This window comes from Taudactylus pleione, unplaced genomic scaffold (genome assembly GCF_031769625.1).
Source record: "Taudactylus pleione unplaced genomic scaffold, aTauple2 ptg000652l, whole genome shotgun sequence".
Taxonomy (NCBI): domain Eukaryota; kingdom Metazoa; phylum Chordata; class Amphibia; order Anura; family Myobatrachidae; genus Taudactylus; species Taudactylus pleione.
In genome coordinates this window covers 3,753,387-3,772,376 of record NW_028285054.1, presented here as the reverse complement: position 1 = coordinate 3,772,376, position 18,990 = coordinate 3,753,387, and the positions used below count along the sequence as shown (strand labels likewise).

General features: G+C 43.4%; 1 protein-coding gene across 1 annotated transcript; it reads right to left on the bottom strand.

Moving 5' to 3' along the window:
* Positions 1–2,075: 2,075 nt before the first annotated feature.
* On the bottom strand, positions 2,076–18,944 carry LOC148478848 (uncharacterized). Its single transcript, XM_088455282.1, has 6 exons — positions 18,600–18,944; positions 18,033–18,154; positions 15,536–16,246; positions 8,093–8,293; positions 7,348–7,564; positions 2,076–3,102 (listed from the first exon to the last, which is right to left on the bottom strand). Exons 3-6 carry the CDS (start codon positions 16,212–16,214, stop codon positions 2,904–2,906), a joined length of 1,296 nt encoding a protein of 431 aa, XP_088311408.1. The 5' UTR covers positions 16,215–16,246; positions 18,033–18,154; positions 18,600–18,944; the 3' UTR covers positions 2,076–2,903.
* Positions 18,945–18,990: the final 46 nt, after the last annotated feature.

The following is an 18,990-nucleotide window of genomic DNA, read 5'->3' as shown; positions in this document are numbered from 1 at the left end:
CCATAGGCTAGCAGAACCTTATAGCGATAGGAATCCATCACCACAGAATGTAACACACTTTGTTAAATGCAAGCCCAAAACAAAGCAGAGCACAATAGCAATGTACAGCGTGCAGCAGGTATAAAACCAAGCCTCACTAGCCACAGGGCAGAGTGTGCACAAATCTAAAATGGCTGCTGCCTTTTATAGCCCCTAGTTAAGCCCTCCCATTATTAAAATTCCTGCAGATGCATCGTGAGGTTGTTTGCTGCATACAATATATATCGTAAACAATTTGCAATCGTTTTACGACACATCTAATCGTATGCTCATTTGTACAAGCGTTCCATTTGTTGGCACAAATCGTTAAAGAGATCGGCTTGTATACAAATCGCACCGTGCATGGGCACCTTACGACTCTGGATTATAATATAAAAGTTTGTAAAACATACATATTGTTTTTGTTTTTTTAAAAATCTCAAACTGGCTGCTTTATTACATTCAAAAGCAAAATAAGTAAAAGAAACAATCTGACCTTGTTTTCGGTAAAAAGAGCAACTACCTTCAGGGGAAAACAAAATGTACAAACTGAAAATGGTTTCTGCACGTTAACACAATAAACCAGCAAAAAACCAACTGAGAATACTCTAAAGGACATCAGTATGTGAAAGTACTTGAGGAAACCTGGGACACGCCGACTGCTATTAACTACATTGGTGCCGTTTATTTTACGTAGGCTGAAAGGCCTCTTAAGATATAGGTGTCATTACTTCCCAAAGTGTAAAGTACCTGGAGCTGTGTGTGTGTATGGGGGAATGCATGACCAGAGCGTTATGTGCACTAACGTAAACCAACAAAGTGCTGCCTACACCAAGCTGGGCACTCTCCTTGGCAAAAGGTCATACAAGGGAACCCTTTATGTTCCCCCCTCCAACAATTTCTAGTTAACTATACTCATCTATAACAACATTATGCAAATAGCCCAACTGTGCTGTGATCCCCCCAGCGGCACTATTAGGAGCACTGCTAAACATTTTCTAATTAGGAACGAAAACCAAGGGGGTAAATTTACTAAAGTAAGACTTTTTAGAAGTGAGTTTTAAAAGTGATGTTGCCCATAGCAACCAATCAGATTCTACTTAACATTTAACTAGCACTTTCTAGAAGATAATAGCTAGAATCTGATTGGTTGCTATGGGCAACATCACTTTTAAAACTCACTTCTAAAAACTCTCACTTTAGTAAATTAACCCCCAAGGGTCATTTGAGGAAATACAGGGGGTCATTCTTAAATATGCTGTTTTTTGTTTTTCTTTGGGGGGGAGGGGTGGATTAAATTCTGTGCCATGTTAGATTACGCAGTCCCCATATGATGAACGGCTGGTGGGCAATGCACACATCTCCCTTACATACGTTGGCCTCACGTGACCTATTTTCCGGCAAGGCACGTGATGTTGTGCTGCCATTATCGGCGTCCACACACTGTTACAACTGCACATCACGTGCATCGCTCCAATATCGTGTTCCATTGAATTGCCAAACTGTTATAATCATGGTGCTCCGAATTTACAGATAAATGAGCCCCAAGTATTTTGTACAGTACATCACATTTGTATTACTTATTTGCATATGCTAGTCTAATGTAAGAATGATAGAAGTTAATAATTGATTTGTCCCAATGGGTTAATGCACTTTGGTATCGTTTCAGCATTTAAACTTACCCTACCATGGGCAGACGTAATGTATGTAGTGGAGATGCAGGGATAACCTAGACTGGCTCCTAGGCTCTATGATAGCTCCTCTATCCTTAGCCTGCGGCTATAGAGCCACCTGCACCCCCCTTTAACATACTAAGGGTACATAAAACAGGTGTTCCAACGTCGGCAAGCTCTGTTTCACTGTACACGGTACAGATCCTTAATCAACTCCACACTTTATAACATATGCAATACATTCATGCCCTTGGCAGGGATGGTGAATATGGCTGGTGATACATGTTGCAAGTAGACAGTCATAGTCACAAAAATATATTCATTTCAAACCAAAATGTAAAATGTACAGTGTGCTTCAATCAGCCGTGACATGGATAGAAATCATTGACGTGACAAAAAATTTATTTAATAATGCATTAGGCACTTAACCATTGAAAAACCATCTGTCTCCATTACCTGGCGCATCTTGGGAATACGTACAGTAAAGCAGACATGTCACCGGTCCTCCAGCGTCATATTTTATAGTTTATTATTTAGTACCTTGTGCACTGCGTAGTAAGCAAATAACAACGGGGTCCACTGGCGGGAATATTTCATCTCCAGCACTAAGTCTGCTGTCTCTGGTTCACAGCTCTCCTGCTATGTGGGCTAGGAAGGAGCCTGCCCAGGAAAGAGCATAGCACGCTAGATAGACTGTGCAGGGTCGAACAGGTTCTGAGAGAACCATGTCACTTTTGGCTTGTTACACAGGGCACAAGACACTATGTAGTAAAGTTTTTTTGTTTTTTTCATTTAAAAAAAAAAAAAAAAAAAAGAGAGCGGACCGGCCACCACTTCCAACAAAGATATCTGAAAAACATCAGCCCAACACCAGTTGTGTGACAGCAGGAAGGGGTAACCATGGTGACAGCTGAAGTGTATTCTCTCTTCGGTGGTCAATTATTGCTTTGAAAGAGTCTGACATTTGTAGAAGCAAATTTCTCTTTCACAGATCAAGAGGATTAAAGTTGCTAAGAATGAGAATATACGAGCAGTTTTTTTTTTCCCTCCTCAACAAAATTATAATATTTAACAAGCTTAGAAAATAAATAAGAAATCCAAAAATCATCATCTTTATAAATAAAAAAATTTCCCAGACAGGTCCTGTGCTCCCCACAGCGTTGTGAAGTGGTGTGGAACTTTGCAGCAAATATCAGGTACTACAATTAACCTTCAGAGTGTGTGATACCAGCAGCAGTACTGTACGCTTTCCATGGACCTCTCGAGAATTAGGCCAATTCTGTTAGATGTGATTTTTCTAAATGCAAGGATTGCTTCTGGGGTCAGATGCAGGTTGTTTGAAATATCGAGAACACGTAAGGAGTACAAATTGGCTAGGACAACCAGTGCGTCTTCAGTCATCCTGGTGTCACTAGAAGAGAAGAGAATGATTAACATTTAATGGAGCATTGACTGTACTCACAGTGGAGGCAGCCATTTTGTGGGAGGAATACTCAGCCATCACTCTGCGAGGGACTTGTGGCAACGCTGAGCAGTGAGACACAAAAAAAAACTCTAAGCCTCACTATGAAGTATAGGGGAAAAAAAAAAAAAAAAAACATGCTGGAGGCCCAAAGTGCCTCATACCTCAGCACATACTTGTCAACTTTTGAAAAAGCATTTCAAGGAGATTGTGAAGCAACACTTATGAGCATGAGTTACAGTAGATGTGTTGTGCTAAATCGGAGAGGCGTGCCATAAAATTGCCTAACATTCAAATGTAAATGAGCCCAAAAGCAGTTAGTAAGATCTATTTGTTGATGAAAACACACTAATACCTTTCAGAAAATACATGTAGCCATAGGGATCATTGTGCCTGATAACCAATGCAGGGAAATTATACTAATGATCTCATTTGAATGTATTCATCTGTTTTTTTAAATATAACAGCTTCATGATAAGGGTAAAGTGCAATCAGGGAGATTGCTACTATTTCAGGGAGTCTCCCTGACAATGAGGGAGAGTTGGCAAGTAAGCCTCAGCATGGCTAACTCCAAATGGGTTCCTTAGCTGGAACTAGTGGCACAGGAACATTAACAAAATATTGTGGTTGCCGATACACTCCACACACACACACTTTTTTGTTTGTAGTCTAGTGAATCTAAAATATGTACTCTTTTTATTAGTTTCAATTAGGTGTCTAGTAAAAGTTAACCACAGCGATTTTGTTCTAAATTGGGGTCCAGTTGGGCAGGGAATCATTGTAGAAACGATTCTAGAAGCAAGGAATATTCTCCACTTAATTGGTTTCTATTTTAAAATAAATGACAATGTATAGATCAAACAGGACAACTTTTAATATCAATTACAGTACAGCGAGTGTGGTTGGGTGGTAGGTCTGATCACCTGGAACTGTAGGTGTCTGTACTGTATACATGCACCTAAATGAAAGGGAACATCAGCTAGTCCATTAAAGTGACGTGTAAACTGCACACACTCCGTGGCTTATATAATCGGGTGCGAGCTTGTGACGCTGCGGGAATACATGCGAGTGTTCCCGTATTTTAAAACCAAAACCTTTTAAAATGATTGGCGCGTTAAAAACGAGTGTCGCTTTAAAAATACGGGAACACTCGCATGTGTTCCAGCAGCGGCACAAGCTCGCGCCGGATTACATAAGCCCCCTCCATCTCAGCCGTCCGAGCAGATAGGATCAAACCAGTTCATCATTTCCAAAAACCTCTCTCCTACCCATGCTGTCGGACACTAGGCAAGTAGATCACTGTAGAGACCCTTGGTGGACCTTGACTGAGCCTTAGGAGTTATGTGTTGGAGCATCAACCTAAGTAGGGCATTACCAAGTCAGTCCAGGAGGCACTCCTAACAGTATATAAAGAGATCCACACTCGAATTTCTTTAGGGATATTCACGTTGAGGTAGCCTTCTCATTCACTCGTTTCCAGAGCATGAACCTCAACAAAATGTAAACCGTACACTCATAGTGTAACAAGTTTTAACCATTCAAATTGTACAGAAGTATTGGTTCAAACGCAATTACCCAAAGCGGCGGTCTACAGTGTTAAGTAGACAAACAGGCACTTCGTGAGACCACTGTTCGGCAAAACAGCACAGTGAACCAATACTTCTGTAGAGGCCGCTACTTGTGCGCACGTGTTATCTTCATAATTGTTTGTTTCACTGTAAGTAGGGCATTAGTCTACAAATGGACACATAGGGGTATATTTGCTAAGCGTTAGTTTGGGGGTTTTCGTCAGTTTTGCTATACGCAGGTTTACTAAAGCACAAACAGACAGGAAACTGCTGAGTAGCCACACTTTAGAATAGAGAGAAAAAAAAAAAATTCTGCTCACCATTAATGTTTTTACCATTACAATTATAGAAACTACGTATTTACCAAGTGTCGGCTTTAGAAACCGATGAAAATCCACAGACAAAACCCACCCAAATAAATGAGGTTAGTTGTGACAGGTGACAAAGCTTCAAAAGCATGTGGTTTCAGATATCTGGTCAATAATACCCCTTTCAGACAGAAATCAAAATTACCGGGTTAAACATTTCAACCCGGTAATTTGGTGATTTACACGGGACCTTTTTCTGTCTGAAAGGGTCATCCCGGGTCTAAATTCCAGGGACTTCGACCCAGGAATTTACCAGGGTAGGAGACACGGGAATTTAGTCCCAGGTTGACCCTTTCAGACAGAAGAAATACACGCGTAAATCAGCAAATTACTGGGTTGAATTTTTTGACCCGGTAATTTGCTCTTCTGTCTTAAGGGGGGTACAGACAGAGAGTGGCAAAACAACCCGGTACACAAAAGTCTGGAAAAATCCGGGGTTTTTTTACATGTTCTGTCTGAAAGTGGTTTTAAAAGTAAAGGGATCATCACATTACATTTATAATACATGTAATTATTAGGTACAGATGTGTCCTCACACACTGTGGCTTCAGTTGCGCTAATCAGCCTTCTCAATGTGCCAGGGCCCGCGCCAAGCGTCTTTCTCGCTCAAAATTTGCATCTTATTTGCATAAATAAAACAAAATGGAAGAGTCAAAACTACTCTGCTAAACTACACTGTTCAATCCGATGTGCGACATTTGTACATCTGGGTGCGACAGAGTCTAAATCTGTACACAAAGTGCTACCATGCAGCGGCCAAGGGTTTCTGTCGCGCTAAGTTCCGTTGTGCTTCATCTACGACTTTGTACGAGTTTAAAACTAATACCTGTGCTGTTAAAGTCGCAGCCCTGCGTCTGTAATACACGGTGAGCGGTGTCTCGCTGCGCCTGCGATGCAAATAAGACACAAATTTTAAAAGAAAAAGACAGTACGCAACACCCCTTGGAGCAGCTCCGTCGTGCCAGGCTTCTGGAGCAGTATTGTGTATTGACACCAAGTGAATGACGACACCTCTATTGTTAATAAGGAGGCAGATAATGTTACATTGATAATTCTCATACGAGGAAAATACTATTTTATTAATGGATTTAGTGGGAAAAATGTTTAATTTTATTAATCTGAGAGCAATATAATTAATTAATATTAAAGGGTCAAAATTGATGAGTTGTTAATTGGCATTTAAAAAAATGTTTTTTGATGACAAGGGTAGCATGTATTTTATAATGTGGGATACCATTTATATAGCCATCTTATATATACAATTCAATGGTCTGTTTGTTAGTCTGTCTGTCCGGTTATGCATTAGGAAACCCCTGCACTGACTGGTATGAAACCAACGCGAGGTGATCCAGTTGGATTATGGCCAGGTTTTAGGGGGGTTAGGGAACCATTCGGACCTCCCGTTGGTGTACGATGACTAGACCTTTGACCCGGGGAGCCTGTTCTGAGTCTTCCACTGGATGGATTTGGAAGAAAACTTCAGAGCGGTAACTCTAGATCCCAAAAGAAATGATAGGGGATTAGGGTCCCGAGTGGACCTCCTGTTGATGTACGCTGGGCAGAACTTTGACCTGGGGAGCCTGTTCTGGGCCTTCCACTGGATGGAAATGAAATGAAAACTTCACATCGGGGTGGTAATTGGTCTGGGATGCCTAATGGAGTGGTTGGGGTCCCGGTTGGACCTCACGGCAGAGTGTGCCGGGCAGAATGTTCTGGGCCTTCCACTAGATGGATTCGGACGACATCACATAATAAAACTTAATAACTTGAAGGCTTAAACCAAGGCAATGCCGGATACTTCAGCTAGTAAAATAATAAATGGTACCCTCGTCATTAAGTAAATTTTTAAACACCAATTAACAATTCATTCATTTTGTCCCTTTAAAATAATTAATTAAACTGTTTTCTTAATAAAATTAAATAAATTGCACACTATTATATTATTTCCATCAAATGATAATTATCAATGCGACAATATAAAACTCCTTTTTTAATACATAATAACAGGCTCTATTATAAGTGTATTGCGATTTCCCTGCTTCTTAGTGGACAGAAGGACGTCGGTTTGGTCTCCACAAAACCATCGTAAAACAGATGGACATCGACAGTGGTTTAAAAACCCCCATCAAAACCACTGTGCCATACATACTGTGGTTCGGTGCTTCAAGTTGCCAAAAATGTGCTTTGTATTTTCAAAGTGGGTGCAAATTTGATATACTTTTTTTTTTTTTCTGGTGCCCACAAAAATTTCGGATTACCTGAGGTAGAGGTTTTGCAGCTGTGGAAATAACCGAGGAAAACATTTCACCAGATCGACGTCATATCCGTGGGAAAAACTTAAGTTCAGAGACTTCAGCTGGCTGGCACTCCTGGAGATCCAGTCCAGAGTCTCAATGGAAATTTTCGTGCCTACCATGCTCAGGTGTTCTAATTTAGAACATATTGGACTTATAAGTGGCACAAACGGTGCAGCCCCTGGCAAACAAACAGTTCAGTCAGATTGGAGAACACTTAAATGACTACTTTAGATTATGCAGAGATATTTAATTCTACGTAACCACCTCAGGTCTACAAAGATGTGGATGGAGGAAAAAAAAAAAAATTAGGGGCTAAAAATCTATCATTTAATCAAGTCAACCCCCTCAATTTTATCTGTGGTATGCCGACATGCACCCAAAGAAAAAATAAAAATATAAATAAAAAAAAATAAAAAAACAAGAAAACCTGTCCCGCACCTGATAGCAAAGAGGGAGAGTTCTGCCACTGGGACTATCTTTCCCTTGCCAAGGCTTAACAGTCACTGAGGTTCCAGGTAAAATCTACATCTCACCCCATGGAGGAGGTAACAGAAGGTTCCAACCCTGGAGGCACAGGGAGGACACGAGAAGACAAAGTGGGGTGAAAGGAAGAGAAGTGACAGGGCAACGAGGAAATCAACTCAGTTTCAGGAAAGCTGCGACTCTGTCAAATGACTGAGAAGTAGGTGAGAGGGGAAAGACTTACATTCAATCTTCAGCTCGGTCAGGTCAGGCAGCTTCACCAGGAGGGTTTCAATAAATTCTTCATGTTGCAGATACTTGTAATGCCTCAAACAGACGCTTTTCAGAGTGGACAGTTGATCGAAAGCGTTATTGGACAGACTGGCGCAGCCAGAATTAATCAGTTCTAGTTTCTGGAGCTGTAATCTTGATATACATGGTGGATCTGGGGTGAAGACAAAGAGGAAAAAAAAAAGGGCAAAAAATACACTTTATTTTTCTAAGTAGGGGTTCAGTTTCGTTGAAAACTTTCCATAACGAACACAGACCCCAAAGGTTACAGTCGTTACCACCATCAGTCCTGTCCCCCATCAAAATCCTCCTTCCTCCAAAGCCTGTAGAATGCGGAAACCTGTACAGAGGGGTGTATTAGGTATTACTGCCGGCCACATGGCCGGCGGTTCAAATCCCGACAGCGGAAGCCCGGCAGGTGTGAAGATCCCGATTGCCAATTAAGGCAAGTGCTGCTAACCCTACTCCCTACCCTAACCCTCCCTTAGGGGTGCCTAAGCCTAACCTACCCGCCTCCTAGTGCCTAACCCTAACCCCCCTTCCCTGCAGCCTAAACCTAAGACTCCCCTGGGGTGCCTAACCCTAACCTCACCCTGGGGGTGCCTAACCCTAACCTCACCCTGGGGGTGCCTAACCCTAACCCCCCCTTCCCCTGGCCTAAACCTAACCCTCCTAGGAGTGGTGCCTAACCATAAGACCCTCCGGGAGCCCTGAAACCTAATCCTCCCCCCCCCCCCCACGGCTGTCTCCGCCCGGCTCACCTTCCATCGGTATGCCGGGCTCCCGGCGTAGGTTTAATGACAGGCGTTGGGTTTTCCACGCCTGTCATTAGTACCTTGCTGGGAATTGACAGTCGGGAAGCCGGCGGTCGGCATTTAGACTGTCGGCTTCCCGACTACACCCCATACAGAGTCCTGAGAAGGTTCTACTAGTTATGGGGAGCAAATTTTCTGCAAGGTCACACCAAGCAGCCGCGTTAGCAGCCTCCTGAGGTGGCGGGCAAAAGTGTAGGATAAGTCGGCTGCTTGGGTGTCTAAAGTGGGACTTTAAACAGGGTTGGCTGCTATACGTTGCTAAAGCCCGTGCCTTTGGGCATGCACGCGCTGCACAGGTGCCCAAACAGACCAACAATTTAATTGCTCTGTTGAGTGCCCATTGCATTTGGGCGCCAAGAGAAACAATTGAATGACCTCCTGTAAGCCCATGATTCCATTCTTTCACCATCACAGGCGTCGAATCCCCACCTGCACCGGTCCACTAAAGAGCCATGAATAGAAAAGCCACGTTAGGCAGTCTCCCTGCAATCATTAAAAGACACTGGAGACCGGCAATCCCTGCCATCTGCGGAGCACCCCTGGGATTACTCCAGCTTTGGGGATCCGCAGGACAGCAGGACCAGAGGTTTATATTTATTATGATCACCGATCGGGATTTCATTTTCCAGTAAGGAGTTGCATCAAAATGTCCATGTAACCACAAAGATGATAAAAGAATGAAAATACAATAGATAGATATTTTAACCAATTTCACTGGTATCCGGTCATCATTCAGTAGGTCGACATTCAGAATATCGACATTAGAAGGTCGACATTGTCATGGGGCTCGATTCAATTAAACGCAAATTAAATAGCGCCCGGGGGAGCTGCAGGAGCTATTCAATTCTGCGCGCTGTTAGGTCGGAGATTGCCCGTTCTCCCGTCCCTCGCGCCTTAAACAGGGTGTTTAGTCGAGAGAACAGGCGTTCTACGGCTAAACTTCCTGACGCAATGCTGTCTCCGCTGCCCTGAGGGCAGAAAACAGTATAGCGCTTGCACTTTTGTCAGACCCCTGGAGGGGAGCGAGAAGACATCCTTAATAGCGAACAGAATTTAATAGCTCCAGGAGCTCCCTCTCGGCGCTATTTAATTTGCGTTCAATTGAATCGCGTCCATTATGTAGAAAATCAATATGTAGACATGTATTTAGGGCCTGATTCAGAGCCGCTCGTTCGTTCTGAGCGATGTTTGCCCAACTGCGCATGCGTACGGATCATAATACGCATGCGCGAACCAGTCAGTGCGGCCGAAAATCGTTTGTTCGCTAAATAGCGAATGCCTGCTATTTTGAGTGACAGAATGAGGCGTATGTGGGTGGTAACAGGGGAAGGTGCTTGTAAACGGGGAGTGGAGTTCCGAACGCAGGCGTGCTTAAAAGTCAAAACGGGCGTTTTATGGGTGTGCATAATTAATACAGCAGCGTCATTGACCAAGTCACTGGGTTATTTTATAGTCAAAACTGCTCGCAAGATTGTGGTAGGAAAAACCAACCACAAGAATAGCGAGCAGTTCATACGCTGGTCGATGTACTCGATTAATCTAATAAATAGCGGACATGAAGTAGGACGCGTGCGGCCAGGGGGCGTAGTTATCCAAAAAACGACCGCAAGTTTTTATTCGCTCGTTCAGACATAGAGGCGTGAACAGACCGCAAAGAGCGAACGGTTCATTTGAATAGCCACCCCCTTTTCCTGAACGACCGTCCGCAAATAGCGTCTGGCTCTGAATCAGGCCCCTAGTTTGACATGGCTAAAATGCAGACACGTTCAGAAATTCAACATTGTTTTGTTGATTTTTAGGTACAGGTTGAGTCTCCCATATCCAAATATTCCGAAATACGGAATATTCCGAAATACGGAATTTTTTTGGCTTGACTGAGAAAATTAAACCTTTGATTTTTGATGGTTCAATGTACACAAACTTTGTCTAAGGCACAAATTATTACAAATATTGTATGAAATTACCTTCAGGCTGTGTGTATAGGGTGTAAATGAAACATAACTGAATGTTATGTTTGTACACAAACTTTGTTTGAGCCACAAAATTATTGAAAATATTGTATAAAATGACCAACAGGCTGTGTGTATAAGGTGTATATAACACATAAATGCATTCTGTGTGTATATTGGGGTCCCATTCTCAAGATATTTCATTATGATATGCAAATATTCCAAAATACGGAATATTCCGTTATCCAAAATACCCCTGGTCCCAAGCATTTTGGATATCGGAGACTCAACCTGTATAGGCTAAAATAGCACAACAAAGAAATGTAGACATTTTGGTGTCAACATTTTACCAATGTTGACCTTAATACAGGTCTACGTATTAATTGTTGACGTAATGACCATGCTGACATTTTGACTGTCGACAAGTCATACCACACCCATTTCACACACTAACACGTGAGAGTAATGCCTCTTGCTGAATTTATCCAGAAATTGAAAAATATAAAAAAAATATGGGTGTGGATTGATATATAGACAGTATCTAGATAGGCAATAGGTCGACAGGGGCAAAAGGTTGGCAGGGTTAAAGGTCGACAGGTAAATGTCGACATATATATATTTTTTATGTTATTTTAACCCTAATCCTAACCCTGCCCCTAGTGCCTAACACCATCCGTCCCCTACTGCAGCCCAACCATAACCCCCGCTAAGTGCCTAACCATAAACCTTACCCTCTCTCTAATGTCGAACACCAACAGTCCCCTACCGCAGCCTAATCCTAACCCTATGCTAAGTGCCTAACCCAAACCCTCCCCCTAGTGCCCAACATCAACCATCCCCTACCGCAGCCTAACTCTAACCCCCCGCTAAGTGCCTAACCAGAGAGTCTAACCCTCTCTAATGCCTAACCCTAACAGTCCCCTACCACAGCCTAACCCTAACCCCCCACTAAGTGCCTAACTCTCTCTCTAATGTCATTCACTAACAGTCTCCTACCGCAGCCTAACCCTAACCCCCTGCTAAGTGCCTAACCCTAAACCTAACCCTAGTGCCCAACCCTCTCTCTAATGTCTTTCACTAACAGTCCCCTACCGCAGCCTAATCGCCCACTATGTGCCTAACCCTAGTGCCCAAACCTCTCTCTAATGTCTTTCACTAACAGACCCCTACCGCAGCCTAATCGCCCACTATGTGCCTAACCCTAGTGCCCAAGTGCCCCTAGTGCCCAACACTGACCACTCCCTACCACAGCCTAAACCTAACCCCCTACTAAGTGCCTAACCCTAACCCCCCCCCAGTGCCCAACACTAACAGTCCCCTATCACAGCCTAATCCCCCACTAAATGCCTAACCCTAGTGCCCAACACTAACCACTCCCTACGACAGCCTAATCGCCCACTATGTGCCTAACCCTAGTGCCCAAACCTCTCTCTAATGTCTTTCACTAACAGTCCCCTACCGCAGCCTAATCGTCCACTATGTACCTAACACTAACCACTCCCTACCACAGCCTGAACCTAACCCCCCACTAAGTGCCTAACCCTAACCCCCCCCAGTGCCCAACACTAACAGTCCCCTATCACAGCCTAATCCCCCAAGTGCCTAACCCTAGTGCCCAACACTAACCACTCCCTACCGCAGCCTAATCGCCCACTATGTGCCTAACCCTAGTGCCCAAACCTCTCTCTAATGTCTTTCACTAACAGTCCCCTACCGCAGCCTAATTGCCCACTATGTACCTAACCCTAGTGCCCAACACTAACCACTCCCTACCACAGCCTAAACCTAACCCCCTACTAAGTGCCTAACCCTAACCCCCCCCAGTGCCCAACACTAACAGTCCCCTATCACAGCCTAATCCCCCACTAAGTGCCTAACCCTAGTGCCCAACACTAACCACTCCCTACGACAGCCTAAACGTAACCCCCCACTAAGTGCCTAACCCTAAAACCCTAACACCCCCCAGTGCCCAACACTAACTGTCCCCTACCGCAGCCTAATCCCCCGCTAAGTGCCTGACCCTAACCACTCCCTACCGCAGCCTAAACCTAACACCCCACTAAGTGCATAATCCTAACCCTCCCCCTAATGCCTAACACTAACACTCCCCTACCGCAGCCTAATCCTAGCTCCCTACTAAGTGCCTAACACTAAACCTAACACTCCCCCATAGTGCCTAACCCTAACCCTCTCTCTAATGCCTAAAACCAACCGTCCCCTTCCGCAGCCTAACCCTAAAAATCATGAAAAACCATGTGTTGATCTTTTTTTGGGTCAACCATTTCCATGACGACCTTTTTACCCTGTCGACCTACTCACGGTCTTACCTCCTGGTGCCTGTCGACTGTCTATTTAGTTATTGTTTACTTACCACACGGATACCAAAAAAAAATAAAAATTAAAACTACTACACAGATGAGACATTGTAGGGCCTTGTTCATATAGAATGGACTTCAGCTGTACCTCTAAAAAGTTCTTTATAGGGGGGACAATTTAGACGAGGGACTGCAAGTTCTTTTTGTTGCATGCGGCAAAGTAAATATGGGAGAATATTTTCCTTTCTAATATCCTATTTTTGAATACAGAAAGATAAGACAATAACCAGCCCATTTCACATAAGTGTATAACAGGTAACGTTACGTACAGCTTATGGAAGGAAGAGGGGCAGATAAAGAGACATGAAGAGAAGGTCTCATCTGAAAAGATGGCGGTGCCTCAAATGAGCTGTCCTCTATAATGTAATTGATTCAAATGTATTTAATATACGATTGGATAAGTCAAACGGGAAATCTTTAGAGTAAAACAGTTTATGGTATCTTTAGTAATGATATAATATGGGGGAGTGGCAGAAACTATCAGATTCCCCTTGCAATTCGCAGAAGCTATTTTCAGCAAGGGAACCTCGCAATAGGTCGAATGGAAGCTTGGAATCAAACCGGCAGATTCTATGGTATAAATGTCTGGCTGTGCACATATTAGACGGGATGGGGCAAGTATGTCGACAGCACAATGTTCACAGTTATGTCGGCATTGTTGAAATGTGTTCACATCAAGATCACAATGTCGACAAGTAAATTGGCAACATCAGGTTTAGGGTACCTACCGCCGAAACAGTGGCATCGCCGATTGTCAGCATTGCTAGCATGTAAACATTTCATCAATGTCGACATGCTGAACATGCAAAGCAGCTAAACCTGTCTAAACTAAAGGGCGCAATGCGAAAAGTGACCCAAAAGCCGGACTTTACACATCTTACTACTAGGCTGCGAGCATAAACGTGGGCGGCCGTGGCACTTGCACCTGATCGGAGCAACATTTTAATTGCTCCTCTGGGCATCCATTAATTTTCGCCACCTAAATAACAATTGAATCGCCCCCATGCAGAAAACAATAAGGACTTGTTTTATGGAACACACAAAGTATGAAATCGTAGTATTACAAAATAGAATATATGTAGGATAAGGAACGCACGCCCCATTATCCTTTATTTAGCAGAAGTAGTATTTTCTGTTCCTGTCCTAGTGGAGCTTACAATCAAACTTAATTCTCGCAGGTAGAAAAGCACACTAGGGACAATTTTACAGGGGTTGGGTATGCGATCCCGGCGCCAATATCCAGACAAATGCAGGCAAGTCATTTAACCCTTGCCCTATCCCCTTTCACACAGCCTATGCCTAACCCCAAGCCCTCCCCCCCCTCAACCAGTGTTGCATAACATTTTTTATTTTTTTTTTGTAAATCAAAAACTGATTTATTTGATTTAAATCAGATTTTGTGGATTTAAATAGAATTTATAAAAAAAAAATTTCTAAGTAAGTGTTTTAAATTTTTAAACGGTTATTTAAAAAAAAAAATATGTTTATAAAAAAACCTATTTAAATCAAATAAATCCGTTTAGAATTTTTTTTTTTTTTTTGTATATATATTTTTTTTAATCCAAATTTTATGCTACCCAGCTCGCAACCTAACACCCCCCCCCCCCCCCCTAGTGCCTAACTCCATGCCACCTACATCCCTTTTATAAAACTTTAGCCTGACATTATGATGTTTTTGGTTTGTGGGAAGAAATCCGGGCAAACAAGCCAACAAGACAAGCTGGCTCCAAGCAGATGGTGCGCTAGGCCAGAATTAGGTCCCAGTGTTGCAAAGCAGCAATGCCAGCCCCCGTGTCACTGTACAACCCCTTATTGTGCAATATATAGATAATAGAAGGGACTACATAATTATCTAACCACATAAAAACACAGGCCTGGTGCCTTTTTTGTATATGGAAAAAAAGCGGATGTGTTACTCGTTATTATACATAGTCTAAACTTTGAACAAAACTTGAAGGGCCCTGTAGACCACATTTTAAGAGTCATCAGGGAACCAGCAACATTTGCTAAATAAGCGGAAAAAGAGAACCACTTGCGAATATTCACAGCATTGGGAACAGAGCTGGCCGCAGCGATCGTTTTTAATACAGGACTGCACATTCAGACCATACTAGGCGGCCACTGGTTTTTACTTGTGGGAGACCATAAGGATCCCAAAGAGCCAATTCTATAAGCAACGATGACATGAACCTGCACTGCAAGGAAAGAGGTTTGGCCCAAGTGGCCCTAAGGATATAAATGGGGTAAATCCACTTACCTTCAGCTGTGGACACAAAGTTATCCGGCACATTGAAGCACAGGGAGAGCTTCCACTTATTCATGTTTCCAATAGCCAGGGACAGCTCCCGAAGTTTTGGTAGCCTAAATAAGATATACTGTAGAGCCCTCTCGGGCACAGTGCCTTCTCTTGAATGTAACGTCAAAGAGTACAAGTTCTGCAGCAAGACTATGCTGGTCAAAGGAAGGACACCCGTAAATGCTACTCTGCATAAAGACAAATGCGTCAGCTGCTGAAACAGCACAACCTCTGAGAATATATCTTGGTCCATCACGTTAGAACAGTCGGTCAAATGCAGCTGATGAAGGCTTACAAGCGGCCTCAATCCCTGGAGGATCTCCCCCTTCAAACAGGAGTCCATGGTCACGCTGGTCAGATCCGGCAAGCAATTGGCCATCTTCTTGAACTGTTTTAGAGTCACCTTGGTCACTTCCACAGAGGAGATTTTCCGGCTCTGGAGGGTGTCCCAGAAACGAGCGTTGAAGCCCCCTATGCTTTTAAAAAGAATAGTACTGCGTTTCCATAATGAGGGGTGGTCCACGAGTGTCCGTAAATAAGTGCACGTGGCCCGAACGTTTGCTTTTTCCACTGGAGAAAGGTACATGAATATTTGTAGGAGGACTTCTTGAGGCAGCTGCAACCACTGAATGAATGACATCTTTGCAACATGGAAGTTTCCTGGATTTAGATCTGCACATCAAAATAAAGAATCCAGAGTTTGTTAACTAATATTTCATACTTAGATGCCCACTTATAAACAAGTTTTATAATATCTAAGCAGTTTTAAAACTCACTGTGTATGATTAATGGTGCTCAAACCAATTAGCTCCCAACTGTCATTTTTCAAAACAGGTGACAGTTGGGAGCTGATTGGCTTGAGCGTCATTAGAATAAGCAACAAGTTTTAAAACTCGTTGCGTATGACAGAACTTATTGATAAATGGGCCCCCTAAAGTCTACTTGTCACTTACACAGCTGTGGCAGCCACGATGTGCCCTGCATTTATCAGATCAAAAGGAAGAGAATTCAGCCGACAAAAATTCACTAGGAACCAGTTATATCAATACTAAAGGTGCGTACACACATAACGAAGTTGGTAACCAACGATTTACGTTCAGATTTTCCCTTGAAAAAGTGAACGAAAATAGTTTACAAAAAAATTAACGATTTTTTAAACGATTTAACGATAACGACGTCGTTTTAGTTAAATCGTTCAAAAAGTCGTTTTGTGTGTACGCACCTTTATGGTTGAGTGCACCGGATATACATATGCATATGGGCACTCTCCTGAAGACTAGATCAGCTGCTTGTGGCTAGTGGACCGGTATAGGTTAATATACATATAATATAAAAATTATTTTGCAGTCATGTAAAATAAATATGTTGCACTCTGTCCTGGTTGTGTGCATGTAAAAAACGTTCGCCCGCAGGAGCAGCATTACATATTTTGAGCATGTACCATTACATTTTTTTGCAATACAGTTAATGAAAGCAAAACACTGATATAAATATTACCAAAGACTATCAGCAGGTTTTCTATCCCTGTAAAACAAATAAATCAAACTACCATTGATTGTTAGCACGGTTCCTGGAGATTAATACATGCCCAAGACTAGCCCAGAATCTCAGCCTCCTGAAGTGCGAGCAGAAATCTGACCGAAGGAGGGCTTTTTGGCACCTTAACCCTATTGCACTCTGCTTTTAGATGGGATTAGCTGCTTTACGTGGCTAATTCACTGCATTTAGGGCACGACATCCGCCATAAGTGATAGGCGTTGAGGCACAACAAAGGAATATTGTCCATAATTGAAGACGGGAGCTGCGGGCACGAGAAAACGGAAATCAACCAAACACTACAGCCAGCTCATAACTATGACCATTCTGAAGCAGTACCATATGGTAGCCATACTACTCTAATAAAGATTATGGGCCCGATTCAGTAAGGATCACAACTGTGATGGCAATATCGCAGTCTCACTGAGAAGATATGCTAATCCACTGAGATCGCTATGCCGTCGCAGCACAACATAAGGACGCCCACTAATACTAATACTTTGCGAGACTGCGAAAACATTGAGTACCATCGGAGCCTCACGCAGACTTACACAAGGTCTGCCTTATTCAAGAGTTGCTAACCTCATATCGCACGCAGCGAGTACACAAGCTGCGTACGGCATCGCAGTGGCTAATTTATGCACGCCCCTGCAACGCCATGCAAACGCACAGGCACACCTGCATTTCGCCAACCACCCCCAAACAGCACTTCCTGTCAATCACTCTGCGATGGGTCTGCGCAGTCACTGCGATCGAAGTCTCGGTAGCAGTGAAGTGTTCATGCACTGCGATGTATACACATGCACGGAATCGCAGCTGCAATCCTTGCTGAATCGGGCCCTATATCTCCCTGGTTTCTAAGTAGGAGATATTTGGCCAAAAATGTTACACATAATAATAGTGTGTAGGAATAGAACAATACCTGACTAAATCAGCAGCTCCTGTGTCAGTGTCTTGTCCCACCCATCATGTATACTATGGGCACAATCCTGGGATGACACAATAAGCATGACAGGGGCAGTCAGGAAGTAGGGTGTACGATTCCTAGTGAATAAGAACAGCACATGATTACTATTATCCTTTACAAGGTGCCACAAAGGTTCCACAGCACCTTACAAAGTACATAAATAAACACACAAGAAACAGTTATTAACAGCACAAAACAATGCAGGACAAGGACACAGTTTATAAACATTACTGCAGAACACTGAAATAAACAGCAGGGTGTCCACAACCAAGTGTGAGGGAGTTAGGAGCAGTAAATAAGAGTATAAATAAGGGAAGGAGTAGCACGTGAAGGGATGAGGGCCCTGCTCGTGAGAGCTTACATTCTAAAGGGGAGGAGCACATAATGTAACATTCACCATGCAAAAATGCAGTGTATAATGCATACTACCCGAAAGGGAAACTTTACAGTAACTTAGTGTTGCACCCCCTCCCCCCGCCCTGTATGTAAGAACAGTCTGTAGCCTGCACCTGAGTTACATACCAGTCACCATAACAGCTGATAAACCAAGATTTCGAGAGATATGTTGAAACCGAGTGTAAATAGTGTCACACGGTTCCTACGGATGACAGGAGCCCGACATATGTGTCCTTCCCTTCTTTTGAAGCGGAGGGGGGTTTCCCTTTTTGCTACCTCGCGATCAAAACAAGGCAGCGGCCATCTTTGCTAAGGGCAAGCAAAGCAGCAAAATCACAAACTAGGCAGGGACGGCTCACCAACCAAAGGATGCAGCGCGTCCCCCGCACGCTGGAACACAAACCCGGACAGTTTCGTCCGGCTTGTTCGTGACCGTAAAACCCCTGACCGAGAGGTTGACGCCCTCATCTAAGATGGCCGCTTCCCGTTCTGCAACGCCGGCAGTCAGTAATGACGT